This window comes from Saprolegnia diclina (assembly GCF_000281045.1).
Source record: "Saprolegnia diclina VS20 unplaced genomic scaffold supercont1.1, whole genome shotgun sequence".
NCBI classification, from domain to species: domain Eukaryota; phylum Oomycota; class Saprolegniomycetes; order Saprolegniales; family Saprolegniaceae; genus Saprolegnia; species Saprolegnia diclina.
In genome coordinates, this window is record NW_008246068.1 from 746,371 (window position 1) to 772,322 (window position 25,952).

The 25,952-nt window shown below is 59.7% G+C and overlaps 13 protein-coding genes across 13 annotated transcripts; 5 read left to right on the top strand and 8 right to left on the bottom strand.

The window, feature by feature from the left end:
• Nucleotides 1–28: 28 nt before the first annotated feature.
• SDRG_00233 (hypothetical protein) lies at nt 29–517 on the top strand. The gene has a single exon (XM_008605701.1). It carries the CDS (start codon nt 56–58, stop codon nt 365–367), a length of 312 nt encoding a protein of 103 aa, XP_008603923.1. The 5' UTR covers nt 29–55; the 3' UTR covers nt 368–517.
• Nucleotides 397–1,518, bottom strand: SDRG_00234 (hypothetical protein; the record flags this gene model as incomplete). Its single annotated transcript, XM_008605702.1, has 6 exons — nt 397–621; nt 675–916; nt 963–1,072; nt 1,118–1,210; nt 1,271–1,367; nt 1,419–1,518. 6 exons carry the CDS (start codon nt 1,516–1,518, stop codon nt 427–429), a joined length of 837 nt encoding a protein of 278 aa, XP_008603924.1. The 3' UTR covers nt 397–426.
• A 131-nt stretch (nt 1,519–1,649) lies between these two features.
• Nucleotides 1,650–3,695, bottom strand: SDRG_00235 (hypothetical protein). Its single transcript, XM_008605703.1, has one exon. It carries the CDS (start codon nt 3,558–3,560, stop codon nt 1,743–1,745), a length of 1,818 nt encoding a protein of 605 aa, XP_008603925.1. The 5' UTR covers nt 3,561–3,695; the 3' UTR covers nt 1,650–1,742.
• An 845-nt stretch (nt 3,696–4,540) lies between these two features.
• SDRG_00236 (hypothetical protein) lies at nt 4,541–6,400 on the top strand. The gene has a single exon (XM_008605704.1). The coding sequence runs from the start codon at nt 4,578–4,580 to the stop codon at nt 6,354–6,356; it is 1,779 nt and encodes a 592-aa protein (XP_008603926.1). The 5' UTR covers nt 4,541–4,577; the 3' UTR covers nt 6,357–6,400.
• Nucleotides 6,401–7,478: 1,078 nt separating this feature from the next.
• On the bottom strand, nt 7,479–8,634 carry SDRG_00237 (uridine phosphorylase). The gene is made up of 2 exons (XM_008605705.1): nt 8,175–8,634; nt 7,479–8,121 (listed from the first exon to the last, which is right to left on the bottom strand). Exons 1-2 carry the CDS (start codon nt 8,457–8,459, stop codon nt 7,516–7,518), a joined length of 891 nt encoding a protein of 296 aa, XP_008603927.1. The 5' UTR covers nt 8,460–8,634; the 3' UTR covers nt 7,479–7,515.
• Nucleotides 8,635–9,662: 1,028 nt separating this feature from the next.
• Nucleotides 9,663–10,856, bottom strand: SDRG_00238 (uridine phosphorylase). Its single transcript, XM_008605706.1, has 3 exons — nt 10,624–10,856; nt 10,414–10,572; nt 9,663–10,365 (listed from the first exon to the last, which is right to left on the bottom strand). Exons 1-3 carry the CDS (start codon nt 10,759–10,761, stop codon nt 9,724–9,726), a joined length of 939 nt encoding a protein of 312 aa, XP_008603928.1. The 5' UTR covers nt 10,762–10,856; the 3' UTR covers nt 9,663–9,723.
• Nucleotides 10,857–10,975: 119 nt separating this feature from the next.
• SDRG_00239 (hypothetical protein) lies at nt 10,976–13,485 on the bottom strand. The gene is made up of 10 exons (XM_008605707.1): nt 12,805–13,485; nt 12,540–12,753; nt 12,372–12,496; nt 12,215–12,328; nt 12,006–12,169; nt 11,841–11,955; nt 11,641–11,793; nt 11,451–11,594; nt 11,190–11,373; nt 10,976–11,144 (listed from the first exon to the last, which is right to left on the bottom strand). Exons 1-10 carry the CDS (start codon nt 13,429–13,431, stop codon nt 11,095–11,097), a joined length of 1,890 nt encoding a protein of 629 aa, XP_008603929.1. The 5' UTR covers nt 13,432–13,485; the 3' UTR covers nt 10,976–11,094.
• A 422-nt stretch (nt 13,486–13,907) lies between these two features.
• On the top strand, nt 13,908–15,097 carry SDRG_00240 (hypothetical protein). Its single transcript, XM_008605708.1, has one exon. It carries the CDS (start codon nt 13,930–13,932, stop codon nt 14,917–14,919), a length of 990 nt encoding a protein of 329 aa, XP_008603930.1. The 5' UTR covers nt 13,908–13,929; the 3' UTR covers nt 14,920–15,097.
• Nucleotides 15,098–15,100: 3 nt separating this feature from the next.
• On the bottom strand, nt 15,101–16,848 carry SDRG_00241 (hypothetical protein; the record flags this gene model as incomplete). The annotated part of the gene is made up of 6 exons (XM_008605709.1): nt 15,101–15,193; nt 15,238–15,424; nt 15,479–15,536; nt 15,581–15,639; nt 15,684–16,303; nt 16,351–16,848. 6 exons carry the CDS (start codon nt 16,846–16,848, stop codon nt 15,101–15,103), a joined length of 1,515 nt encoding a protein of 504 aa, XP_008603931.1.
• Nucleotides 16,849–17,319: 471 nt separating this feature from the next.
• SDRG_00242 (hypothetical protein) lies at nt 17,320–20,048 on the top strand. Its single transcript, XM_008605710.1, has 10 exons — nt 17,320–17,774; nt 17,821–17,950; nt 17,994–18,242; nt 18,291–18,401; nt 18,450–19,039; nt 19,090–19,315; nt 19,360–19,494; nt 19,543–19,641; nt 19,686–19,865; nt 19,913–20,048. Exons 1-10 carry the CDS (start codon nt 17,335–17,337, stop codon nt 19,958–19,960), a joined length of 2,208 nt encoding a protein of 735 aa, XP_008603932.1. The 5' UTR covers nt 17,320–17,334; the 3' UTR covers nt 19,961–20,048.
• SDRG_00243 (Ras-like protein Rab-21) lies at nt 20,002–20,910 on the bottom strand. Its single transcript, XM_008605711.1, has 3 exons — nt 20,817–20,910; nt 20,584–20,778; nt 20,002–20,537 (listed from the first exon to the last, which is right to left on the bottom strand). The coding sequence occupies exons 1-3, from the start codon at nt 20,854–20,856 to the stop codon at nt 20,044–20,046; spliced, it is 729 nt and encodes a 242-aa protein (XP_008603933.1). The 5' UTR covers nt 20,857–20,910; the 3' UTR covers nt 20,002–20,043.
• Nucleotides 20,911–21,503: 593 nt separating this feature from the next.
• Nucleotides 21,504–24,295, bottom strand: SDRG_00244 (hypothetical protein). Its single transcript, XM_008605712.1, has 2 exons — nt 22,784–24,295; nt 21,504–22,727 (listed from the first exon to the last, which is right to left on the bottom strand). Exons 1-2 carry the CDS (start codon nt 24,251–24,253, stop codon nt 21,567–21,569), a joined length of 2,631 nt encoding a protein of 876 aa, XP_008603934.1. The 5' UTR covers nt 24,254–24,295; the 3' UTR covers nt 21,504–21,566.
• Nucleotides 24,296–25,149: 854 nt separating this feature from the next.
• On the top strand, nt 25,150–25,755 carry SDRG_00245 (hypothetical protein; the record flags this gene model as incomplete). Its single annotated transcript, XM_008605713.1, has 1 exon — nt 25,150–25,755. One exon carries the CDS (start codon nt 25,150–25,152, stop codon nt 25,714–25,716), a length of 567 nt encoding a protein of 188 aa, XP_008603935.1. The 3' UTR covers nt 25,717–25,755.
• Nucleotides 25,756–25,952: the final 197 nt, after the last annotated feature.

Here is a 25,952-nt window from a genome sequence, read left to right on the forward strand (position 1 = left end):
CGTCACACTATTATCTCACATTGCGAACCGTCGCGTATCTTTGCTTTTGCCAGCGATGGGCGAAGCGCCGAGCTGGCGACACATGTGGGGCGCGCGGGTCAAGACGCCGTGCGACATGGAGGACGACGTGCTCGAAGACGTGATCAAGCACACGACGTCGCGCCTCGGGCAGTACGACACGGAGGAGTGGGAGAAGCACGGGCTCGCGGTCTGCGAAGACATCCGCGACCACCTCGACAAGGCGTGGGACCCGTCCTGGGTCGTGTGCATTGGCCGCAACTTTGGCTCGTACGTCACGCACGTCACGCGCAACTTTGTCTACTTTTACTACAACGAAAAGGCCATCCTGATCTACAAGGCGGGCTAACTAGGTGACGCATGTACATATAAACAAAATCACATAATCTCAGTCCTTTCTTGCTGGCATTAGTGGGTGTCGTCGCCGCTTGGATGACTCGGCGTCGTCACGAGCTCGATCGTACTCCAGTCGCCGCGCCCGACAGCGTTCTGCGCCCGCACCGAGACATCAAAGCACGTTTCGAGTTGGAGGCCTTCGATCGTGATGGCCTGCGTGTCACGCAGCCGCGAGTGCGTCGTCGTTTGGCTGCGCCACCCGCGCACCTACCCACGACAACACTGTCGTCTACAGCATGCATGACAATCTGTGCATCTACCATGGATTTCTCGCCGGGGACGTGGACGCGGTACCGGACTTCGTATTTCTCAATCATGCTGCCGTTGCTGAGCGGCGTCGCCCAGCGCAGGTTCAGAATGCACTTGTACAGCGTATAGGGCACGCGCTTATCGACGAGCCGAAGGACGCCCTTTTCATTCTCTTCAGCGACTTGAATATGGCGAAAGACATGCTCGGTTGAGATGTGGCACGTGGCCTCGGTGCGCTCCGGTGCGTTTGGGACTAGCATACACGGCATGACGGCCTCGTCCAGTAGGAAGACGCATGCTTTTCGCCGAGTTTTTGAGCAAGCGCGAGCACTGATCGATCGCGTCGGCGTCGTCCGAGTGCTCGCCGCAGAGGTCCAGCGCGGTTTGGCCCAAATAGCAAGGCATGGTGCTATGCCCCACTGCAATGAGTCGTATTCGTCGCGGGTTCATGTACCGGTCGGCGCCGTGTTTAAGGAGCCAGCGTACAAGCGGCGGGTGGGCAAAGAGCGAGGCGATGAAGAGCGGGGTCGCGTCCTGCAGCTGCCACCTACGCGCAATGGCAAGTGACAGCACCCAAGTCTTGCACATAGTCTGAGCGTGTACGCACCAGTACAGAGTCTCCCACTCGAGCTTGGCGCGGCTCATGTGCGTCGTGAGCTTCTGCGCAATCGCATGCACGTGGCTCGTGAGATCGCGCGTCATGACTAGACAGACACATTGTCCATCAGGCTGACGACAATATTCGTAGTTAGCACTCTCCAAGTCGCCGTGGATGAGCGCGCGCAATAGCGTGACTCGCCACGGTTCGTTCCCCTCGTCTTCCGGGTCCGTCGACGACGTGCTCTTGTACGTCATGTGGAATGGACCGTTACAAAGTGGTTCCAACGACCATGACGTGGCACGCCCACTGACCAGCATCCTGGCAACCAACTTCAACTTGGCGCCAAATTGGCGTGTACGGCAGGAAATTCTACTGATAAAGAAGAACTTGAATCGACATGGCATTCACAACTCTATTATAGTGTGTAGTGTGATAATTGTACGAGTGTATTTATTGACACAACCAGGCGACGCGTATCTTAGAGGGCAAACTGCCAGTCGAAGAAAAGGCTGACGTTCGCGTACGCCAAGCAGTTGTACGGGCGCATGCCGTGCTTGAGCACATGCGCGCCGTACTTGGGAAACTGCTCGACGCACTTGGAGGCATATGTTTTCGCGAGACCGTGGACAAGGATCGTCGTCAAGAGGTCTTGCCGTGGCGACCCGAGGCACGCGTAGCCGGGGCGCGACATGTACAAGGCCGCAATCTCATCGCGCGTCGCGTCGAGCAGCCGCTGCATCGCATCGTCCATGCGGTTGTCGAGAAGCATTGCGCCTTTGGTCAAGCGCGGCCAGTTCATGAAGTAGCACGAGTGGAGCGTTGGGGCCTTGGATCTGTTGCTGTGGCTGCACGCTTTCGCCATGGCGTGGAAGGACGCCTGCGACATGTAGTCGCCAACGTTGCCCCACGATATCGAGTGCGGCTCGTACGCCTTGATGAGCTGCAGCTCGAGGGTATCCCGCGCACGCAAGGTCGTCGGCGGCCAAATCTCGACAACGACAAAGCCACTCACGAGATGATGCTGGAGGCGCGCGATGCGCGACCGCAGGTAGTCGGCGCACGCGTCCATGAGCGTCCGGCCAGGCGCACGTGACGTGACGTGGAGACTCAGAAACGCATCGACATCGACCGCATGGAAGATTGACTCCATGCACGCTCGGGACGACGGATGCGACGACGGCACACCGCTCATCGTGACGCTGCCCACGTCCGCGCCAAGGAGCTGGCCCGTCAGCGCATACTCGAGCGCGCTCATACGGTCATTCGGCGAGGCAAAGGTGGCCGACGCACACAGCGACTGGTTGTCAAGCTTGCGCTTCCACTCGTTGCGCGCGGTTTCCACGCTCGGGACGCACGCTTGCCAGTGCGTCAAGAGGTCGCGCACCGACGACGTCAAATGGTCGCTATCAAGCAAGACGGGCGCGACGCCGGCTTGGAACGCAGTCAGAGTCGACTGCAGCCAGCACGACGAGTACCTTACTTGCAGAATCGCATCCACGGAGGCCTTTCCGAGGAGCATCGCGAGGATCACACGCGTCTTGGCGACGCAGTAGATGGACCCTTCGATCCCGACCCAGTGCGCAGGGTTGCTCGAATCCGCCGACGTCAATGCGACCGAGGTGAGGTAGGAGAGGTCGACAAAGCCGATCGCAATGTGGGTCTCGCCCGGCGGCAGCGCCGGCATGTCGTCGCCCACAAACGTGTTGGTGAACGTGTGGTGGATGCGCGGGTCGTAGACGCAGTCGTCGCGGTCACGCTCGCGCGTGTCGCCGTCTTTTGCTGCATGGTACCACGAGTGGGCAGGGAAGCTTTGGACGCGCGCCATAATGTCTGCAGACGATGGCGGCTGGGTCGACTCGGCGCCGTTGAAGACCGCGACGAGCGGTTCGTCCATGTACATGTTGCGCAGCACCTCGTAGCACATGCGCACGTGCATGTACGCATGCGGCAAATCGAGGCCGCGCGAGGTCGTACAAATTCTGGACGCCAACCGGCGTGCACGTCGGCTTGTGCGTCTTCCAATGGCTTCGCTGGCAGTCGCGCCCGCAGTACCACACGCTCTGGCATCGACTGCAGCGCGCCGGCGCCGTCGGTCGGCCACACGCGGCGCAAGGCATAGCAAGAAGCTGTCAACTTTTGCCGTCAGCTCAAGCGGTCCTGCGGGGGGGTGGACCTCATTTTTACATAACCATTGCCATTCAATTCGACAGGCCGTCAAGCCCCCATCAAAAAAGGTCTTTCGGGTACCACCCTGTAGGGACCCCCTAGAAATGTGATGGGCATGCTGGCGCGCCATGCGTTCGAACGACCTTGTCGGGCAGTGGGCGGAGGGTCCCGCCCGCAACTACGCTGAGTTAGCGTTTTTAGCGAAGCGAGCAAAGACGCGTCCGAAGTGTGCCTGGCTAGTGACGATAGCTTGGCAGGACGCCAGTGCGACACTGAGCTCAGATTCGGACGCTGTACTTTGCTGCACCGACACTATAAAGCTCTGGGTGCTGACGCCAACGATGGCCCTATTATGGATGCTGCGTGAGCAACTGGGTCGGCTCCCGTCTTTTGGTTTTGATCGAGGCCAAAGGAGCCGAGTAGCTTGAGGCACTGGTTACTTGCGCTCATCGCGTAGTACTGCGTTGGACAACAAAGAGGGGCGCAGTACAAAGCACTTGGTACAGATGAGCTCGGCGCTACCGCGACGTCAGCGCTTCGTGCTCACTGCCATTCTCCTCCTCATATTAGCTCGTCTTATAGACGTGTGATGAGCAATGCACGCAAGTCGCAATGAAATATTTGGCGCCCGCCGCCCATCGTGGTGCCAGCTGCGACGGCGCCGTTCTTTGGCGCCCACCGACCGGCACAGGAAGCCCGAGACAGATACTTCTACATGTATACGATTACTGTTGGTACTGGTACAGCGCTGTCGGTAGCATCCAAGCGACTTGGCGTCGCCAGCTTCAAGTTCCTTTAGCAACCAAAGGAGGCCCATGCAACGCAGGAGCCGTACGACTATCACGTGTCGTGGTGACGGAGTACAGTAGTTGGCGACAGATGTCGCAGGCTCGGCGCTCGCGCAGTCCAGTACTCTCTTGCAGCCATTCGTTTGGAGTCTTAGGTGGCTTCCTACGCCAGCGTGTGGTCGAATCGAGTGGCAGCGAGAGCGAGCGACTTGGCTTGCGACTTGGCTTGGTCAGCTGTCGATGTGCTGCGTGGCGCTGCTGCCACGTGCTTTCCGCCCACGTAACTCACGTTGAAGATCGCGCGTGATTCGTTCGTCTCGTGCAACAGCTTTCATTTCGAAAAAACCACCGGCCGCAGCATGCGCTTGGTATACCTTCTCGCTGCGCTGGCGACATGCGCTGTTGCCGACGACCGCGATGAGCTCCTCGACCGCATGAACGTCTGGAAGCAGAGCGGCGCCGGCCTCGAGGCGCTGAGGCGCAACCTCTCGAGCCCGCTCGAGTCTACCAACATTGACGCTGAGCTCGCCGCGTTCAATGCGACGCTGCAGACGGTCGCGGAGCTCAACAAGCTGCACCCGCTTGCGCGCTTTTCAGAAAACAACCCGTTTGCACTCATGACCCAAGACGAGTTTGAAGCGTACGTCGCCGGCAACAAGCCGGCGCGCAACGAGACGTGGACGCAGACCGAAGACGCGACGGTCTTGCCGGCGTCGACGGCCACGACGTCGGTCGACTGGTCGACCTCGGGCTGCGTCGCGCCCGTGCGCAACCAAGGCGTGTGTGGCTCGTGCTTTGCGTACGCCGCGGTCGCCGCGGCCGAAAGTGCCTACTGCCTAGTCAACAACCGCCAGCTCACGCTCTTCTCGGACCAGCAGGCGCTCAGCTGTGGGCCGGGCAATGGTTGCTACGGCGGCTGGTCCGACCTCTCGCTCGGGTGGATGGCGGCCAACGGCGTGTGCACGCTTGACGCCTACCCCAACAGTAACGAGTGGACAATGACGACAGCCGCCTGCGCGAAGAACTGCGCGCCCATCAGGATGCCGTTCACGACGGTCGCCAGCACTGTCGGCGAGCTCGAGCTCGAGCAAGCGCTCAACATCCAGCCGGTCGCGGTCGACATTGGCTCATCGAGCCCGGTCTTCAAGAACTACGCCGGCGGCATCATCACGGGGGGCTGCGACACGTGGTTCGATCACGTCCTCCTCGGTGTTGGCTACGGCAACGACGGCGGTGTCCCGTTCTTCAAGATGAAAAACTCGTGGGGAAAATGGTGGGGCGAGGACGGCTACGTCCGGCTTCAACGCGGCGTCGGCGGCATCGGTACGTGCGGTCTCGCCCGCCACGCCGCGTACCCGATCGTCTTCAAGCCGCAAGTCAACCTCGTCACGGCCACCGGCAATGTCATTTCCGAGTACTACTCCAACTTGTATGCAGGCCCGAGCCGCGGACCGTCGCCCAACGTGGAGTGGAGCTACGACATCAGCACGCACCAGATCAAGGTCAACTCGAACCACGAGTGCCTTGACGCCTACGTCGACGGCAGTGCGTACAAGGTGCACACGTACAAGTGCGACGCCTCGAACGGCAACCAGCGCTGGCGCATCGACAGCGCCAGTCACCGCATCCAGCACATGACACACGCTAACCTCTGCCTCGACGTCGACCCGAGCCAGAACAACAAGGTGCAGGTGTGGGCCTGTGGCAACCCAGCGCCGAACCAGTGGCTGGCGGTCTCGGAAGAAATCGTGAAGCTCTACAGCTTCAACAACCGGTTTCTATCGTCGAACGGCGAGATGATCCAGTTCCCGCCCGAAGGCAGCTACCCGTACGAGTGGGTCGTCAACAACGTGGACAACACGTGGCGCGCGCGCTCCAACACGGGCGACCCGCAGCGCTGCCTCGACGCCTACCAGCCCTGGAACGGCGGCGTCGTGCACTTGTACGCGTGCGACGCGACCAACGCCAACCAAAAGTGGCGCTACGACGCGAGTACGCAGCAGCTCCGCCACGTGACGCACGTTGGCTTCTGCCTCGACATGCGGACGGCAGAAGGTAGCCAAGCGCACCTGTGGCGATGCAATGCGCCGACCAACGACCTCCAGCGCTTCACCTATGTCTCGCAGTCGTTTCCGTAAACTTTTGGGATAGTCTAATTTTAAAACTGATTTTTATGTGACAATCCATCGACCGCTTTGATTGAGAAAGGGGTGGGGCCATGCTAAACAACGTGGCAAGACCCGATGAAAGCAATGGACCAGCTCCGGACGCTGACCACGTACAAGTGTCCCGGCGACGACCTGTTGAATCGAGCTCGCTCGCCTCTTGCGCTCAAGACCACTAGTAGCAATCGCTGGAGTCGCCCGGCACACCTCAATGCACGAGCTCTCCGACGGACGCGGCAAGAAGAACTGTCCGGCGAGTGCCAAACCTCGCGCGTTGATGCATAGGTCGTTGACACGCCGTTGGGACCAAAACCGACCAACAGCAGCTGAACAGGGCTGGACAAGGAGCGTGGAGACGGTGGCGACGACCATCGATGTCCTTGGTTCAGCTCCACGGGCATGTCGCGATGCGTTGGGCGAAGGGGCCATTTTCCTAGAGTCTCTCCAGTTGTTCGAACACGTTGCTCGCAGTAGGCGCATGGACGTCGACACAGAACTGATCGGTGTGCAGCCAACGAATGGCATTCGCACGTTCAACTGCACCACCATCGACTGCTACGAATATATTGTCGCTCGTCTCGTTGCGCATTCTCGACCATCTTGGCCACCTTGTACTAGAGATGGACGAGTAAACTACTGCGTACGGACTCTAATTGTCAGTGGCAGGCTCTTGCCACCCATTGGTTGGGTGGGAGCGGTATTAAGACAATATACTCCACAAACATACAGACACAAGTTGTTCGTCATCTTGGTAGACACGTCGAGACTGGCCATCGCCTTCTTCTTCATTCGCTCCGCAGAGCCTTGCTCTTCGCGCATTGCTTGACAGCGCTTGCGGCCAGAGTCATTAGACCCATGACGGCAAGCTCTGTTCGGTCCTTGCAGGTAGTGCGACCTAAAATGCGGGGCCCTGAAATGAGCTCAAGCATTGTTGTGCCTGTGTCTTCTGCAAGCGTAGCGCATGGTAGGCGAGGAACGCTCCAGTTCGGCGGGATGCTGTTGCTACGCTCATAGAGCGAGGTCGAGGTGCTCAAGAGCAGCTGCCGGCGATGCCAGGTGTCGAGGTGGGTTTGTTCAACACAAGGTGCGCCACAAGGGAGGACAAAAGTGGATTATGAATTAGACGAGTAGTTTATTGCTGGAGCTTGGACTTGATGTAGGCAAGGACGACCGACATCGGGCGCAGGTCGTACTCTTCCAAGACCGAGTGGGGCTTGGTGACCTGGTCGCCCTCGAGGCGGTTCAGCAGCGTGACGCAGACGACCGCCGCGGGGATGTTGAGCTTGTGCGTGAACGCCGCAAAGAGACGGCTCTCCATCTCAATGTTGCGCGTGCCGGCGTCGTGGCACACCTGGAGGAACGCGAGCTTCTCCTCGTTCGTGTACTCGCAGATCGCGCCATCGAGGCGGCCCTGCTCCTCGTAAAAGTCGTCGGCGCAGAGCGTCTTGCCAATCGCGTACGGGATCGAGATGTCGTCGCAAACAGCCGCGATCTCAGCCGTCACGGCAGCGTCCAGGACGGCCGGGCGTTCGTGGAGCTTGCCAAGGATCGGCACGACGTGCACGGGGCGGAGCTCGTGGTTGAGCGCCTCGGACGTGAGGACGACGGTACCGCCTTCGACGCCGACGCCGCCGCTCGTGCCCATGCGGATGTAGATGGCGTCGTGCGCGCCGGCGTACTCGAGGAGCTTGGTGACTTCGTGGAGGAGAATCGAGATCGACGGCATGCCCATGCCATGCTATAGGAAACGAGGCATGAGACAAACGGTGATGCAAATGACAATAGGCGTACGTTGGCGATGAGGACGGGGCCGACCTTGTACGTCGTGTAGCGCGACGTCGAGCCAATGTGCGAGAGGTTGTAGCCGAACGGCGCCTTGATGCCAAGCGTCTCGGCGAGCTTGAGCGCAAACGTCTTCATGCGCTCGGCGCTGCCGCCGCAGATGAAGAACTTGATGTCACCAAAGATGGCGCGGAACTCGTCGCGCTCGGCCTCCGAGTACGAGAGACCGAGGTGGTAGAGCACGTCCGTCGACGGGTTCTCGAGGTTGGCGTTGATGACGTGGACGTGGGCCATGCTGATGGGAAGGCGAAGTGTGCAGACGAATGCAAATTCAAAAGTGCGCTCCAAAGTGAGGGCCCTGCGTCTGCAACCTGATTGGCCAACGCAATAGCGTTGCGGGACTCCGTCGCGACTTCAGTCGGCTGTTTCTCAAGATGGCGCCACAGCCCAATTGACGGGTTGATCCGGACCGCCACGAGTAGCTGAGCGTTGAAACGGCAGTTTGCACTTTCTACATGACGTGGCATGCTCTCGGACGATGGCCGTTTCAAACCCACCACTCCAATCGGCTTCGCACCGGTGGTCGACGTATTTGACGCCGCAGTAGACAACGCTGGTAGATCGTCAGCGCGCTTGCCTCTTGTACACCCTGCGGCGTCAAGAGCACCACGCATATCGGTCACCGACGGGCGCCGTGTTGTACTGGATCAAAGTATGGTCATATGCATGCAAGGACTGCATTTGTATCACTGAGATGCGTGCGACATCCGCCTGTGGCGGCCCGAAAGCAGCCAAGTGGCGAGTCTCTAAGGGTAGAGCGTCCAACTCTTTCGAGCAGTGTGCCTCAAGATGTGCGGCCCAACTTGGGCGGCGACTTGCTGCCGTGGCTTCTTCAACCTGGGACACGGCCAACTTCAAGCAGGCGCCTCGTCATGCGCTGCACGACGGATCTCTACAGCGACCTCTAACGCCGACGATGCCATCGACGACCCAGTATTCGCTTGGTCATGGTGCGCCGCATACTATAGTACCGGTGGCGATAAATGCCTCATCTTCGCAACTCGTTTTGGGAGGATTCAGACGTAGTACGACCACAGTACATGTATCTTTTTCCCAAACTTCAATGTGTTGGCATAGCTTCAGATTCAGTGTCGGGTTTATGGGCTGTGCGGGATAAAACCGACGCTGAATCTGACTGAGACATACGTGGCAGCCGGAGTCGCCGGCATCGTGCTTGGGCCATGGCGCGCGCGTTCGACGAGTTGGGTGTCTTGCGTGCTTACACGCAAGGATGGGCAAGGATGTGGCGCACCCAAGCACGAGGCGCTTGGCGTCGTTACGCTGGCGGGACCCATCGACGTCTCTTCTTGTCGCTCCTAGGCGGAGCCACCTGCAGCGTTGGCGCCCTTGCTTTCATCAACCTAGTGTCGTTACCGTCCACAGCGGCGATCTCGTTGCTCGATTCGCAAGTCCGAAACCATCTCTCTCGTCGCCAAGTGACCCATTTGCACAGAAGTACATGCATTTATTACTCTCACTCCTTCTACGACCACTCACTCTACGCGTCCTCCGCGACCGGTGCTTCGTCTTCTTCTTGCGCCGTCGTCTTGGCCTTGATGTAGGCAAGGAGCACCGCCATCGGGCGCAGGTCGTAGCTCTCAAGCACCTCGTGGGGCTGCGTGATCTGGTCGCCTTCAAGGCGGTTCAGCAGCGTGACGCAGACGACCGCCGCCGGAATACTGAGCTTGTGGCAGAACGCGGCGAACATGCGCGCTTCCATCTCAATGTTGCGCGTGCCGGCGTCGTACGCCTTTTGGAGAAAGGCCATCTTGTCCTCGTTCGTGTACTCGCAGATCGCGCCGTCGAGGCGGCCCTGCTCCTCATAAAAGTCGTCGCACGACAGCGTCTTGCCGATCGTGTGGGGCAGCTCGAGCGCCTCGCACGTCGCTGCAATCTCAAGCGCGATCGCCGCGTCCAGCACCGCGACGCGTTCGTGGACCTTGCCGAGAATCGGGATGCGGTGGATGGCTTCGAGCTCGTGGTTGAGGCCGGCCGACGAAATCACGACCGTGCCGCCAGCGACACCGACGCCGCCGCTCGTGCCCATGCGGATGTAGATCGCGTCTTGGGCACCCGCATGCTCGAGGAGCTTGGTGACTTCATGCAGCAGGATCGACGTCGAGGGCATGCCCATGCCGTGCTACGGCAGCAATGATACATTGATACATTGAAAGAACAAAGGACGTACGTTGGCGATGAGGACGGGGCCGACCTTGTAGATGACGTAGCGCGACGTCGACCCAATGGGCGCGAGGCTGTAGCCAAATGGCGCCTTGATGTCGAGTGTCTCGGCGAGCTTGTGCGCAAACGTCTTCATGCGCTCTGCGCTGCCGCCGCAGACGAAAAACTAGCACCGTATCAAGTTGATACACATGCAGTCAAACAGGAAGACATGTACCTTGACGTCGCCAAAGATGGACGCGATCTCGCAGCAGTTGTCCTGCGAGTACGAGAGACCGAGGTGGTACAGCACGTCTTGCGCGTCTGGCGTGATGTTGTCGTTGCAAATGTGGTGGTGCGCACTCGGGAGCTGCATCGTAAACGTGTGCTTTCGGTTTTGAAAAATGAAAAGTGAAAAATGACTTTTGGGTTCAAAGTCCCAATCGGTCCCAACTTCAACTTGGCACCCCGTCTTTGCAACCTGGCGTCGCTTCTGTGGCGCCTCCGCTTTCGTAGGTGGCTGCTGCAACACGGCAACTTTGCCGGCGTATCGCAGCCCGTCGAGTCGGGTAATCAATGACAGCCTACTGCTATGCTGTGGCTTCGGTGTATGCGTGGCGTTGGTGCCACGAGGGGTAGGGTTGCCGATGGTGTGCATGGTTCTGTTCTCGACTGCACCATTTCGAGTCGCGCGTTTATAAAAAAAGAGCTATGTAAACTTGTTGGCGTGGGACGTCGGCAACATGTCGTCGTCGGCCGCTACGACGTCTCGTTTATGACCCGACCTAGTTTCGATGCAAGTACCGGACTTGCCTCGGCTCACGACCGATGCAAAGTGGAACGTGCTCTGGCCCTGCAGACTCTTGTGCAAAAACGGCGATAGCCCGAGGAAGACCGACGTGGCCGCAAGAAATTGCAGGTACACAGGCCGCGAGATGAGCTGCGTCGCCTGCGCCTTGATCATAAAGATGAGCGCGACCTCGCCCACCTACACCGCGATGGACGTTGAGTTCAAGTCGTTTTTGACGTTGAGTTGGAGTTGTCTTTGCGTTGCAGTGTCGATACCTGGCAGAGGCTCAGCGCCGCCTTCATCGCGCGCAGTATCGGGATGCGGAAAAACGTCATGAGCCCGAGAAGAAGCGTGATCTTGATGACGACGATGCACAGCATCATCGAAAGCACTTGGAGGCAGTTGCGGACGAGGTAAACCTAGTCGCATTAGCAATACGCTAATCATGTCGGAATGGCTGGGTACCGGGTTGAGGATCATGCCAATGCAGGCAAAGAACATACTCCCAAAGAGGTTGTCGAGCACGCGGATCGATGTGAGTGTCACTTTGAGATTCGTTTGGCCCATAAACGCAAGGCCGGCGAAGAACGCGCCGCTCTCAAGCGACAGCCCCAGCGTCTACATGCTCCATTCTATATAGACTATAGACAATATTGGTTGTGTACCTCGGTGAAGAGCGCCATAAAGAGACACACCGAGACGATACCAAGCAAAACGAGCGGCGAATGGTGGACTTGCTCCATCGACGCGAGAAACGCGAGCAGCGGCGGCACGACGCGCCTACGTACACAGTGTCGTCGTTTTCGCAGCAGACAAGTTGTCCAAAATACACATGCAAGACGATCGTGAGACCGACGACAATGCCGTACGCAAAGAGCGTCTTGAGCACCGCGATGCTCACGAGCCCGGCCGACCCGTGGTGCGTAAACCACTCGGGCGTCGCAAGCGCAAAGCTCATGAGCACGTCTTGCACCGCCACGATGGCCGTGACGAGCTATCGTCGTGCATGAGCGAATAGGGTTATGGATTGTCGCCGTACCCGACCAAAGACCGTGTGGCGGAGGCTCTGCGTGCGCACGTACTCGGCGAGCGGCGCGGTCGATGTAAAGCAAACGCCAGCTCCGAGAATGAGGCCTTCCGAGAGCGACGGGGCCTAGCACCAGATATTTGTAACTCAACAGGAACGGACGACAGACCCAGCCCAGGCTCGTGCCGACAAGCGCCATGCACACCATGGTGGCAGCCACGTAGAGCGCGCCAGCGACCAAGTATCGCTTGAGCACCTCGTCGGCGCGCTGCACCGAGTACTCGGCGCCGTGGGCTAGGACAAGCGTGATGCCAGCAATACGAATGATCGAATATACCAAAAAGAAGGAAAATGGTGCCAAAGAGCGAGATGGTCTCGACCTCCTTGAAGTGGTGCACAAGCCCGAGGCCCGACGGACCGACGACCGCGCCGCCGACGAGGTACCCGATCGTCGGCGGGAGGTTGATCCACGAAGTGACGATGCCACCGAGTGCCGAGACGCCAAAGAGGAGGGCGATTTGCCCGAGGAGACTGAAGTCGTAATGGAGCACCTACCGACGGTACAGGGTTCGATCCTGCGAAAATACGAAAATATGGGTTACCGCGGGGTCGGCGTCGTTCTCGACCTTTTCGAGGTGCTGGCGCTCCTTGGCCGAGAGCTCCGAGTGCGTGAGGTTCTTGAGCCGACCCGATTCGTAGTCGATGGCCTCCGCGCCTTGCGCCTCGATCTCGTGCGCTTGCTCGTCGGCTTGCTGTTGCCGGAGGACCTCGTTAAGCTGCTTGGCCTTCTCCTCCGTGTCCTTCTCGACCGTGTCCAGCTCCGAAAACGTCATGTTGAGGTTGCGTGCAAGCAGCTGTAGGTTCTCGCGCAGGCCTTGAATGTCGGAGCGAATGCGTGCTTGGGTGATGTCCCGTCGCGGCCGCTGGCTCCGCGAGAGCTCTGCGTCAATGTTGTTGAGACCGTTTAGAAGCGACTCTTCAAGGTCCTCAATGAGCCGCAGCTGCTTCTCGAGATGGTCGAGCGCCGACTCGGGCTCTTTGGCCGGTGCCTGCATCGCCAGAACCGGCGAGGTCGGGTCGGCCGGTCCAGTGGTGCGGACCACCTTGGAGGTCGATGCCATGGACGGCGCCGGCGATGCTGCCAGCGCAAGCAAGCTCATGTTCAAGACGAGCACGAGCAGCAGCATGCATCGTTGCGCCCGTGGCAATAGCATGCTTCTTGGTGCCATGACGATGAGCGACGACGTCTGCCAGGTTATCGCCGACTGCCAGGAAGATTCCCGTTCAACATATCCGGATACGCATGGTTTATGCGGTGCTTGTCGCATCCTAGCTTGTGTGGAGCTATTTCCACGCATCTTAAGCCACCCGAAGGGCGGCAGCAAGAGGTTGCTGTCAACACCCATGGTCTTGCTTGGCAGCTACATGGCGACAAGTACATGGATGTATGATTCAAATGGATTTGGAGGCGCCAACTCTGCACGGTACATTATGCTTGTAGCTGCATGGCCGAATCGGTGGCGTGATTATAGTCTTATCCAGACAAGTTGCTTATCAAGGACTGCCTTCACGTATTTTTCTTTTCCATACAACAATCAAGTTAAAAGGCGTCATACAATACAACATGCGACGAGGGCGGCGTTTTAATGCGGTCGCCCTACGTTTTACGGTATCCGGACACGCAATTCCTTGCAATAACTGGCTGGCAGAATTCGATTGGTTCCGTTATGGCCCGAGCCCGATCCAAGATGGTCGCCCGTCGTGGCGCCAAGCCGCTGGCCAAGCCGACGCCGGCGCCGGTGGCGGAGCCGTCCTCGGCGTCCGAACAAGACGACGCCAACGACGCTGAAGCACCCGCCGAGGCGAGCGATGCGGCAACGAACGAATCCGCCGAGGAGGCAGACGATGTTGAACCCGACGTCATTGGCGCTGGCTCTGCCGAAGACGACGCTGCCGACGATGCCGCTGCCGAAGACGACGCTGCTGAAGACGACGCTGCTGAAGACGACGCTGGTTCTGCCGACAACGACGCTGCCGAGGAAGACGAGGACGAGGACGACTTGGCGCCGGTGGCCAAGAAGGCCAAGAAGGCCAAGAAGGAGACGAAGAAGGGTGTCATCTACATGAGCCGCGTGCCGCCGTTCATGAAGCCGGAGAAGGTCCGGCATTTGCTCAGCCAGTATGGCGACATTGAGCGTATTTATTTGGTCGAGGAAGACAAGACCGCGCGCAAGAAGCGTCTCAAGGCCGGCGGCAACAAGAAGGTCAACTTCACCGAGGGCTGGATCGAGTTTTCGCACAAGTCGGTCGCCAAGCGCGTCGCGAGCGCGCTCAACACCAAGCCCATGGGCGGCAAGAAGCGGGGGTTCTACTACGATGACATTTGGAACCTCAAGTTCCTCAAGGGCTTCCAGTGGACCCACCTCACCGAGAAGATCGCGTACGAGAACCGCGTCCGCGACCAGAAGCTCCGGCTCGAGATCGCGCAGGCCGCGAAGGAGAACGCAGCGTTCATGGAGCGCGTCGAGCAGTCCAAGCAGATCGACAAGATGGAGGAGCGCAAGAAGGCCGAAGCCATCGCGGTGCCCAATGCCATGGACAACATTCGCCGTACGTTCCGCCAAAATGCGCCCGCCGACAAGACCAAACAAGCGTCGCTCGGCGACCACTCGAAAGCGCTGCTCACCAAAGTGTTCAAGCGCAAGCTCGACGAGTAGTAACCTGCCCAACATACCTCTTCTAGACTTTACATTGTACATTGCGCTGCGAGCATCCCTCGAGACGCGGCTCGGTGCTTGTCGACTGCTGTCTCAGCTGCTTCCGTCGCCTTGGAGCGTGAACCAAAGGTATCCACCAGAACGTTAACGGCCCTTGCACTACAGAACTCGAGTCTGCACGCTACACGGCAATCGTGATCGTTTGGGCGTCGCCGAGAGCCTTGTCGAGCGCGGTCGAATGCAACACGTTGCCCGACGTACTGTCCTTCATTGTCTAGTGCAACCATAGCAAGGGTGACGGTAAGCATCCAGTCATACCCAGTGGTGCCCGTGGAACGACGAGAAGGGCTGCTCTCCATGGGCTTTGATGGTCGCCAGCTTCGTATCGGACCAAAAGAGATCCACGGGGCCGTCCGTCGGGTTGACAAACACAACCTTGATCGTGTCGGCGCGCGTATCGTCGAGGCCGTACCGCCGCTTGTTCCACACCCAGAGGTTTGCAGCCCTACATGAATCATTGGAGCTCTCAAGCCTCTAGGATGCGACGACGACGTTGTACCACTTGGTCCCGTCAAGGACGGGGCAGCCGCCGTGGAGTGAGCGCGGATCGAGCTCGCCTAGCCGTCGTGGGAGTCACTCTTCACGGCCAAGACCCCATTACCGTTGGGCTTTTGACTATAAAAGAGGATGGCGTGCGTCTTCATCGGGTACGACGCCAGCCTGTCCACGACGTGAGATCCGCGCCTTGATAGATTGATAGTAACCGTGAACTGCAGCTCTGGACCATGTCGGCTTCCCAGCTGTCTTTGGGAAAGAGCGCGTGCGCGTCGGGATGCAGCGGCAGGTGCACATGGCCTTCCGGCATATCGGCGAGCGGAAAGACCGTCTGCCCGCCGCTTGTGACGTTCGAGAGGTACAAGAACACTGTCGCGAACCGGTTGGAGCCGCCGGTTTTCGGGTTCCAGTTCCAGTCGTCGCTCGTGCCCGACGCAAAGTAGTCGGTGTGGGCAATGTACGCTTGCTTTTGCTGGTATCGCAGCAGCTGGAGGCCGTCGCACATGTCGTCTTGGTACGTCGGAAGCCGCAGCAAGTCGAACGACCGCTTCCGAATCGCGAGGGCCGGCGCCGACACTTGATCGAACGCGTTCTCGGACGTGCGGTGGCTTGAGACGACCTTGGCGCGGCTTTTGTGCCCGACGTGCGACTGCTGCAGCTTGTCGTGCTCGCCGTCAATTGTCAAGATGCGAGCAATCAGCGCGTCGGCTTCGTCGTTGGTGAAGAAATCGTGCACGTGAAACACGCGTGGGCTCTCGCTAAACGACTCGAGGATCATGTCGCGGTTGGTCGGGCTCATCTCGGCACGAATGTGCACGCGGTGCCCTAGCTACATGGCGATGACGTCGAGGAGAGGATGAGAGTGGCCATCTCTACCTTGACAAACGGCCACACAAAGAGAAGGCCGGGCGCCACCAAGTAGAGGCGGTCGCCATCGCGAATGTCGTCGAACGACGTCACGAGGCGGCCCGTGCCGGTAAAGACGCGGTCGGCTACGATGCGGACGTCGTCGGGCTCGCCCACGAGCCGAATGCCATCGACAGCAATGTGCTCCGAGAGGTATGCTGCCAGCGCCGCGCCCGACGGTACGTGGGATGGCTCGAGCGACAGGCGCACACCGCCGACAGACTTGCCATTGTCGTAGACGACCACGGTCTTCCACGTTTGGTTGTGCGTCGACAGGAGCCGTGACGGAAAGATCGGGTGCTGGTCGTGCGGAACGAGCCAGAGGGACGCGCCCAGGGCAAGCACGGCGACGAGCAGCACGAGAGTCGAGGTCCATGCACCGGAGGTCGGCGCTGCTGTCGGCGCAACGGCCTTGGGCGCAGTGGCGCTCGTATGAGGCGTGCGTCCCTTGCGCTCCGTCAACGCCATGCCACGTGGGTTCAAATGTAGCCACACGGAAATAGACGGGCCGAACGTATGCTATAGAAAATCCAACAGTGTACTGATCGCTGATCGCTGATCGCCAGCCCAAGTCACAAGCCGCGAGTGCGGTTGTGCGAGGTACGTTTCCTGGATTATCCAGCCGAGCTTGTGGTTGTCGCTGCCACCGGCGCTCGCCCTGCCCTCTGCATCCTTGGTCTCCGTTGACCATCACTAGCGAATCAAGCGCAGCTGCGACGGGGTCACAGTCGACCCCTGCCGCACGCCCGAGTAGCTGCCACGAAAGCGCAGTCGAGCGCTCGACGCTCCAAGCTAGTAGCTCCAGCAGCGATCTCGAGCCACCGTCGCCATGCCACCATGCCGGAAGATCGCAACACCGTTAAAACCTCTTGAAATGGATAATCTATCGAGTGTCAGAGGAAACCACAGTGTTGGTCGTTGCGGCGCCAATCAGTGTCGTTGGAATCGAGAGCCATGGCCGACCAAGACGCTTGCACCTGCGGCTTCCTGCCCTGCGTCTGCGTCACCGAGGAAGAGGTCAAGCAGGCCGAGAAGCTCGCAGCGCTGCGCAGCATCCTCATGACCACGACGGCGCCGTGCGATCTCTGCTTCATGCTGCCGTGCATCTGCGACGGCGACTTGTACGAGGACGCCGACGTCCCGCTGCATCCCGACCCGCCCGTGCTGCGCGCTCAGCCGCTTGACGACTATGGCCGTGTCGAGCTCGACGACGAGCTTTGGGTCGCGGACGAGATCGCGAACGTGCTCAAGCCGCACCAAGTCGACGGCGTCCGCTTCATGACGACGCACTTGGCGGCGTCGCGTGGCTGTATCCTCGCCGACTACATGGGTCTCGGCAAGACGCTACAGCTCATCACGACGCTGCAGAGCTACCTCGCCGACGGCCTCGCTGCGTACGACGAGCACCATCTTCGTACCTTGTTCACCCGACAGGCGTAGGGGCGAAAAGCGCACAGCGCTCGTGCTTTGCCCGACCGTATGCATCATGAACTGGGTCCTCGAGTTTCGGAAATGGCTCAAGGAGACCACGCTAGCTCACTGCCCGCTCTTCTACATGGAAACCAGCAGCGTACGCTCGGCCGCATCGCGTGTCGCCAACTCAGTTCTGTTAGCACAAGTCGAGCCCGGCCTGCCGCATCGAGCTGCTCGAAAAGTGGCATGCGACCGGCGGTGTCCTCATCCTCGGCTACGAGATGTACCGCATGCTGCTCAACCCGACGAAAACGACCGACAACATTGTCCTCGAAGCGACGACCGTCATGAAGGAAGGCGTGGTCGAGATCCACGACCGCCACCAGCTTGCGATGGACAAGGCGCTCCGCAAGCTCTCGTCGCTCTTGTGCAACCCCGGGCCGAGTCTCGTACGTCACATTTGCTGGGCGGGCATGCTGCAACGAGAAATGGCCTAGGTGGCTCTGGACGAAGGCCACCGCATTAAGGACCCGACGTCGATCCTCTGCTCGTGCCTGGAGCGTATCGCGACGCCCCACCGCATCGTGCTCACGGGCTACCCGTTGCAGGTATTTAGTCTATATATTTTTTCGAGTGTAGGGGATTACACCGACTAGAACTCACTCGCGGAATACTGGTGCATGGTCAACTTTGCGCTACCGGGGTTCCTCGGCACGTACGAGTCGTTTCGGTCGACATATGAAAAGCCCATTCTCGACGGCGACGACGCCAAGGCGACGGAGCTCACGACGCGCCTCTCGACCGTCGTGCTGCGCCGCGGCCAAGCGCTTCTGAATGCGCACTTGCCGCAGAAGTTTGAGTGGATCATCCACTGCCACCTCTCGCCGCTGCAGCACGAACTCTACGTAGCGTTCTTGGAGCGAGACCGCGCGACCAAGCAGCAGTGGGACCTCTTTACAGCCTACACGACGCTGCTCCAGCTCGTCAACCACCCGGACGTGGTTCGCACCCGGCTCTTTCTCAACGAGACGAACGAGAACGACGACGAGAAGGACCCGACCGACGAGCTAAACGACTGGCAGCCCGTGCTCTCGGCCAAGCCAAAGCCCGTCAAGAAGCGCAAGCGCATCGAACGCGACCCGGCCACGACGCTGTGGGCGACGCGCCTCGACGCCGACGCATACGAGCCTGGTGTCGCGGCCCACAGCGGCAAACTCTCCGTCTTCCTCGCCCTTTTGCACCAAAGGTTTGTCTCGATGGATCGATCCTATGGAGGCGTATCCAACGCGTGGATAGTCGGGCCGTTGGCGACAAGATTGCCGTCTTCTCCCAGAGCGTCTCGACGCTGCGCGAAATCGCACGCTTCATCGACGCACTGGACGCCATGAAAGCGCCCACGACCCAGAAGAAACCGACCAAAGCCAAGAAAGGCCGGAAGGCCGTCACGCCAAGCAAGCAAGCGCCGTCGTGGCGTCTCCTCGAGGGCAGTGTCTCGTCGTCCAAGCGCATGGACTACATTGAGGTGCGTCTTGCGCGCGATGTCCATTATTGTCATGTACGCTGTAGACGTTTTCGAACCCGTCGAGCCGCGTCGATGTGTTCCTCGTCTCGACGCGCGCCGGCGCCGAGGGCATCAACCTCCACGCCGCCAACCGCGTCGTGCTCTTTGACGTGAGCTGGAACCCGTCGCACGACCACCAAGTAATTTGTCTTTCGCCTCGAGACAATGGACAAAATTGTCATGTCTAGTCCATGTGCCGGTCCCACCGCATTGGGCAGCGCAAGGACGTTCACGTCTACCGCCTCGTGAGCCACGACACGATCGAAGAAAAAATCTACAACCAACAAGTACCGTGTGGTCTGTATCAACTTGATACTATCGCGCGGGTTAGGTGAAAAAAGTGGACTTGAGTGCCAACGTCGTCGACGCGACCGCCATCAGCGCGTTCAAGCCCTCCGATACCTCGTCGTTCTTTGCGCCGCCGTCGCCGCCACCCATGTCGTCTGTGGCGCATGCCCTGAGCGGCGATGACGTGCTGGATGCGTGCCTCGCCAGCGCTGGCCCGCACATTGTCCGCTGCCTTCGCTCGTCCAGTCGTCTTATCCTTGTCTGCTGTAGGCCAAGTACTTCCGCGCGCTGCACATCACCGACGACGCCGCCGCCTGAACGGCGACGAGTCGTTCGAGCGACTCGTAACAACACAATGCTAGCCTCGTCAGACGTCATTTTTGTATGGTGTAAATACGGTCTTAGCAGCAACCACTTTTCTTGGCGCTACCGTGGTGCGGCGACCCACGCGTCGGTCGGTGGTCGTCGACGATTTGGATCGTGTTGCCGCGCGCGCCGTCGCGGTTGCGTGCGTCCATCGCCGCCGCCGACGTAGTTGTTGTGGGCGCGGCCGATGGCGTCGGCGCGTCGTCGTCGGCGACAAACGCATTGGCCTTGTTCTTCTTGGAGCGAGACGCGCCGCCGCGGCTGAGCATGCGCTTGGCGAGGTCGACAAACACGTCGTCGAGGCCGCGGTTGAGTTTCGCCGACGTATAAAAATGCGTCGCGCCGACCGACTTGGCGTACGCGACCGCGTCGGCCTCGGTCACCTTGATGTTGCGCTTGAGATCAATCTTGTTGCCAGCGATCGCAATGTCGATCTCGTCGCCAACGATGCGGCGGAGTTCCTTGACCCACGTCTTGACCTTCTTGAACGACTCGTCGTCGGTAATGTCATACACAAGCAGCGCACCATCTATACACAGCATGGTTTAAGATGCGAGGCCACGTTCGTTGGCCACCGGCGTCACGGTAGTAGATTGGCCCGAGGGCGTGAAAGCGCTCTTGGCCCGCCGTGTCCCAAAGCGACAGCTGGACGTTTTGGTTCTCGACCGAGAGCTTCTTGTCGAGGTACGACGCCTGGAGCGTCGACACTTGGCGGTCGTCGTACTCGTTGCGGATGTAGCGCAGGAGGATCGAGGTCTTGCCGACGCGGCCTAGTCGCCATGAGCGCGCCGTCGTCCGCAGGTCGTACCTTCGCCGAGCAGGACCACCTTGTAGCGCTTCGTTGCCATGTTGCCCGGTCTTGCTCGAATGCTGCAGTCCGCTGAGCTGCCGTTGTGTCAAACACCAAAGAAGGTTTTTTCGCCGCTTTTCATTGGCTAAAAAGATTACTGCAATGTGCTTTTAAGCCAATCATATTGCCTCGTGCTGTCTTGCCAAAGGAAACTCGTCCTGCTTTCTTTTTTATCATTTGGATAATGTATACCTGTATTTCTTTTGAAATTGTATTTCGCTACGGAAATGGCACAGTGGAATTCCGACTCGTTCCATCGAACATGCGAGATAGCCAAAGCACTTTATACACATCGTATCGATAGACAAAATACACTGTGGCCGCGACTGGAAGACACGTCGACGAGTAGTAGCTGCCGGTACGACCGTCCACCGGCGCGGCGTCGGTTCTATTTGCCTCAAAAAGTAAGGACACTGTCTGGTCGCTCCGTTGGACACTGGATTTTTCAAATTTCAATTGTCAGATTTGGCGTCGCGGATCTGTGTTTGCGCTAGGGTCCGAACGGCAGATGGCGCTCAACGCCAAGCAAATACATTCATTCAAATGGTTGTAATCATTTAAATAATATTTCCTGGCAACGCTATCGCACGAAGCGAGCAAGTGCTGTGGAGGCGTCCGTGGTATCTATGATGCGATGCGCATACCATTTTTGTCTGGCAGAGTTTATGAAATAAACAGATTTTCTTCTATTATTAATACCCAGCCTTTCTACTTTTGCGAAAACACCTTCTTCAGCGCCGCGTACGTGGCTTCGGGGGCTTCGTCGTCGACCTTGGCCTTCTTGGTCGACGCCACCGGTGTCTCGTCCGTCGTCGTGCGCTTCAACGGCGCCGTCGTCGGCACCGACTTGGCCGCGCGTTCCTTGGCTTTCGTCAGCACCGTGTCCAAGAACGACCGGTAGAGCGACCGGAGCGGCGGCAGCACGTGCGACGGCGCGGCAAACATGCCGCCATTCCCGGCCTTGCTCGCGTCCTCCTTGTTCAAACGCGACGACGTCGACGCCTCCGGAACCGTCCACGCGCCGTACATTTGCTGGAGAATCGAGTTGGACTCTTCCTCCATCGTCGCGGGCAGCGAGGCCACGAGCATCGCGTCGCCGACCGCATGCACGGTCGAGTAGGCGTCCATGACGAGCAAGTGCTGCTTGTAAAACAGCGCGTCGGTGATGACGACGCCGGGCACGCGGTAGATGGCGGTCGGGATCGACGACGCCGTGTCAAACACAAAGAGGTGTCCGACGGCCTTGTCCTTGGAGCCCGTGTTGACGCCGAGGAGGAGCTGGCTCGAGTTGGACGTCTTGGTGAGGCTCATGCACGTGAACGGGATCGCATAAAACCACACGATCGAGCACGTGAGGAGCGACCAGACGTAGACGCCGACCGACGTCCGCGCCACGAGAAGCGGCGACGACGGACCGGCAAACGCAATGTCAGCGACCGCTTCCTTGGGGTACGAGAGCACGGACCGAAGCGCGTTCGTGATGGGGTCCCACAGCGTGAGAAGCGGGCCGTACGCGATCGCAAGCAGCGACCCGTCGTCCGAGAAGGCGATCGCGCCGACCGGCACCTTGCGGAACTGCGACATGCTCGCGCAGGACCAGACGCCGTCGTTGAGCGCCCAGACGCGGACCTCGCCGTGGTCGTCGCCCGTCGCGATGCGAGTGTTGTGCACACCGATGGCCGTGATGACGCGGCCCAAGCCGTGCGGCTGGTCGACGTCCGTGTTGACCACGAAGGACCCGTCTGTCTTTCGCGTCCAGAACCGCAGCACCGACTCGTCCTGCGTGCGCGCGACGGTCGCCATCGTGCGCGTCGCATTCGAGAAGCCAATGTGAGTCGCAAATGTCCGCGTCGGCACTTCGTTGAACGTCTACACAGTTTCCACGTTTCCATATCGCAAAAAAATGACAAGTCAGCGTGACATACCGCCGACACTTGGTTGCGCTCGGTGAGCGGCACAGTGCGGAGCACACGGTCTTGGAGCGGCTCGTAGAGCTGGACGTTGCCGACGAGCGACGCGCCCTGAAGGGCGAGCGTCTGCGACCACGGCTCGAGCGCGAGGCGGCCGTTGATGAGCGTCTTCTTGCTCGGGAGGCCGACGCGCGCGAGGCCACCGACGTGCCACGCACGCACGTCGGCCACGTGCTTGTAGTAGATGATCGAGTTGTCGACAGTCGCGACGTAGTAGCCGGCGCCGTCGGCGCGCGTCACGATCGACGAGATCGACGCGGGGAAGCGCGGGATCGTCGTGCGCTTCCCGCTTTCGAGGTGCCAGAGCACAAACACAAACTCTTCGCCGCCGGACGCGACGTAGTTGCCGTCGGTCGAGTACGCGACCGACCCCACCGGGTGCGAGTGCCAATGGAGCTTGGTCGGCTCGGGCACCATGTGCTCGGTGAGGGAGCGCCACACCTGGATCTGACCGTTGACGTCGCCGGTGACGACCTCGTCGCGCGTCGGGTGGAGCGCAACACTCGTCATGTAGCGGTTATAGCGCAGGCTGCGCGTCTGGATGTCGCGCGAGGCGTCGTCGCCGGCCGGGCGGCTGTAGATGCGGCTGTACTGGAGCTCCTTGCCGCCGACGGCGGCGATCGACCCGACCATCCCGGGGACCGACGACGGCTGGTACGCTGCGCCGACAAACGGCTTGTTTTGCCCCGACATGACCTTGCGTTCGTAGTAGCCGTTGACCGTGTCGAAGAGCTGGATGTTCCAGTGCGTCGCCTCGAGCGGGTGGAGGTTGACCGTCCACGCCGCCGACCAGTCCTTCTTGGACGTCGGCGCCTCGCCCTTGTGCTCTGCGTGCGCCTTGATCTTCTTTTCGCGGCACATTTGCGACGCGCCCGCTTGGTCGGACCGGACCGTCGTGTTGAGCGTGATCGCCAAGAGCTCGGGCGAGATGGCGGCAATCCACACGATCGGGTCCTTGAGCTTGTGGTCCGCGAGGATCTGACCGGTCGCGAGGTCCCAGAGGCGCAAGTGGCAGTCGCCGGTCGCGACCCACATCTGGCTCGGCGTCGTCGGGTGCAACGCAAAGGCACTCACGTGGTTCCGGACGTCGGTCGGAATCGCGTATTTCGCCACTTGGCGCGAGACCCACTGCGCTTTGCGGGTCGCGTCCGGCTTGTCGGCGCTTGGGTTCTTGTAGAGGCGCTCAAAGTGCGCCTTGAGGTGCGTGTCGCGCATGCGGCGGCGCAATACCTCCAAGTCCGAGAGCGGCTCGGGCGGCCCTTCCGGCGCTGGCATGCGCAGGTACTGGACGATCTCGCCCGTCTTGGCGCTGCGCGCGACAATGGCGTCGCCGTGCGCCTCGTAGAGCGACTTGCCGTCGGTCGAGGCCGTGATGCCAAGGCACCGCTGCGCCCGCGTGCATGCGCTGCTGAGCTTCTGGGCCATTTTCAAGAGATGCTGATGGATCCACGGTCGCAGCCAGCAAATGAATGGCCATTGCGGGAACCAATCACCAACGATGCCAACCGGTTGGCATTTATTTTTAACTGTAACCGGTTTGGCCATCGACCGCTGGGCCTGCCACGTCACGTCCTTCCATGCGATCGCAAGCTCGAGACGCATACCGGTTCACCACGCGACCGGACATCCTCAGGATCGTCAGGTGGCCACTCCTCGCCAACGCATGAAGAGTCTACAGGCGAGTGAGAGCGTTAAACCCAATACAAATGTCCAGCAGCTGCAGGCACGTCGGTATGTTTGGTGGTGGCGCGACGAACCTCTTGAAGGTAATACGCCGCTTTCGAGACCCGAAAGATTGACAAGTCGCATCGACGGCAACTGCGTCAGCGGCCTGTACATCGGCTTGACCACTGCGGAGCAACACGCTTGCAATGTCTCGGGCGTTTTCAAGCGCTCAATCACTGCTCCTTTGGCCGCTCGTTCACATCAGCAACGTCACATGCGCCGTGTTGATGTACCTTGGATTTTTGGACGCCGTGGACCTCATCGTTGCTGCCTCCGTAGGGTGCCCACGCACAGATTGTCGATATTTCTTGTCAGCGACAACCGAATTGCGGGATTAGTGCGGCGATTACGGTCCAAATGAACGGCGTTGGGCCGTATACCGATGCTACAACGCTACTCGTGTTGGAGATCGTCGTCTATGCGAGTTGAAGATCGTCTGCGCCGAGTGTACGAGAAGGTTTGCAACCAGCACAAGATGCTGCTTCGATCAGCACAAAAATCGTCGACGATGTTCATTCTTGTTCCAGAGTGATGTTGCTTTCAATGGCTCACCGAATTGAACTCACTTTGCCTTTTCCCCACTCTCCAAACTCCTCATGTCGACCACGCTGCGCTCGTTTGCTGCGCTCGGCGTCACGCTCACGGCCACGGGCCTTCTCTACGCGCAGCTCACCGTCAAGTCAGCGTCCTCCCAGTTTCAGCCGACGCCGACGCTCGCGCCTTACAAGGCTGCGCATGTGGACGTGTTGACGGCGCGAATGGACGCACCGGTCGACTTGGCCAAGTTTGCGAGCTGCTTCTTCCGGTCGCCCGTGTTTCAGGCCGAGCGGGTGGTGCTGCGCCTCCTCGGCTACGGCGCGACGACCGACGATGCGATTGCGAATCTCGCGTTTGAGCCCAACGACGCCGTTGTCGTCTTCCGCGTCGTCGAACGCACGCCGGACGAGGTCGTTCTCGCGTGGGCGCTCTCGGACGACACGCGCGGCCACTCGTGGCTGCACGTGGCCGACGACGGCCGCTCGGTCGAGTACGCGACGACGTTCGCACCGACCCGCGCCATGCACTATGCGCTCGTGCCCTTCCACCTTGTGTACGCTCGCATCGTGCTGGCTGCCGCGCGCTACCAGTACAACAAGGAGACCGTGCCCATTTACGAACCCTAGTCTCTTGACCCACCACGTACTACTTTTATCTAACAATGCATACATCGAATTGCATCTTCCTTGGCTAGCATCGGCGATGACTATGTGGCGTCTGGATGCGTCGATGGAGGTGCGAGCAATACTGGCGCATGCGTCAAGGCTTGGAGATACATGATGCGTCAGTGTTAGCGCTCGATACCGTGAATGAGCTACGAGTCCAGGTGTTGTTTAGGACTCGAGGTGGCAGAGACCAAAGC

Bases quoted from the DNA above. Each gene is read 5' to 3' on its own strand.
- SDRG_00233 (XM_008605701.1), top strand. From the start codon at position 56: ATGGGCGAAGCGCCGAGCTGGCGACACATGTGGGGCGCGCGGGTCAAG.
- SDRG_00235 (XM_008605703.1), bottom strand. From the start codon at position 3,560: ATGGCGCGCCAGCATGCCCATCACATTTCTAGGGGGTCCCTACAGGGT.
- SDRG_00236 (XM_008605704.1), top strand. From the start codon at position 4,578: ATGCGCTTGGTATACCTTCTCGCTGCGCTGGCGACATGCGCTGTTGCC.
- SDRG_00237 (XM_008605705.1), bottom strand. From the start codon at position 8,459: ATGGCCCACGTCCACGTCATCAACGCCAACCTCGAGAACCCGTCGACG. The intron at 8,122-8,174 runs GTACGCCTATTG...CGTTTCCTATAG, and splicing joins GCCCCGTCCTCATCGCCAAC to CATGGCATGGGCATGCCGTC.
- SDRG_00238 (XM_008605706.1), bottom strand. From the start codon at position 10,761: ATGCAGCTCCCGAGTGCGCACCACCACATTTGCAACGACAACATCACG. The intron at 10,573-10,623 runs GTACATGTCTTC...ATACGGTGCTAG, and splicing joins CCATCTTTGGCGACGTCAAG to TTTTTCGTCTGCGGCGGCAG. The intron at 10,366-10,413 runs GTACGTCCTTTG...TTGCTGCCGTAG, and splicing joins GCCCCGTCCTCATCGCCAAC to CACGGCATGGGCATGCCCTC.
- SDRG_00239 (XM_008605707.1), bottom strand. From the start codon at position 13,431: ATGGCACCAAGAAGCATGCTATTGCCACGGGCGCAACGATGCATGCTG. The intron at 11,956-12,005 runs GTATTTTGGACA...CTGTGTACGTAG, and splicing joins CTCACGATCGTCTTGCATGT to GCGCGTCGTGCCGCCGCTGC. The intron at 11,595-11,640 runs GTACCCAGCCAT...TAATGCGACTAG, and splicing joins TTGGCATGATCCTCAACCCG to GTTTACCTCGTCCGCAACTG.
- SDRG_00240 (XM_008605708.1), top strand. From the start codon at position 13,930: ATGGCCCGAGCCCGATCCAAGATGGTCGCCCGTCGTGGCGCCAAGCCG.
- SDRG_00242 (XM_008605710.1), top strand. From the start codon at position 17,335: ATGGCCGACCAAGACGCTTGCACCTGCGGCTTCCTGCCCTGCGTCTGC. The intron at 19,495-19,542 runs GTAATTTGTCTT...TGTCATGTCTAG, and splicing joins ACCCGTCGCACGACCACCAA to TCCATGTGCCGGTCCCACCG. The intron at 19,642-19,685 runs GTACCGTGTGGT...CGCGCGGGTTAG, and splicing joins AAAAAATCTACAACCAACAA to GTGAAAAAAGTGGACTTGAG.
- SDRG_00243 (XM_008605711.1), bottom strand. From the start codon at position 20,856: ATGGCAACGAAGCGCTACAAGGTGGTCCTGCTCGGCGAAG. The intron at 20,779-20,816 runs GTACGACCTGCG...CATGGCGACTAG, and splicing joins GGTGGTCCTGCTCGGCGAAG to GCCGCGTCGGCAAGACCTCG. The intron at 20,538-20,583 runs GTGGCCAACGAA...TGCTGTGTATAG, and splicing joins AATCTACTACCGTGACGCCG to ATGGTGCGCTGCTTGTGTAT.
- SDRG_00244 (XM_008605712.1), bottom strand. From the start codon at position 24,253: ATGGCCCAGAAGCTCAGCAGCGCATGCACGCGGGCGCAGCGGTGCCTT. The intron at 22,728-22,783 runs GTATGTCACGCT...GAAACTGTGTAG, and splicing joins AGCGCAACCAAGTGTCGGCG to ACGTTCAACGAAGTGCCGAC.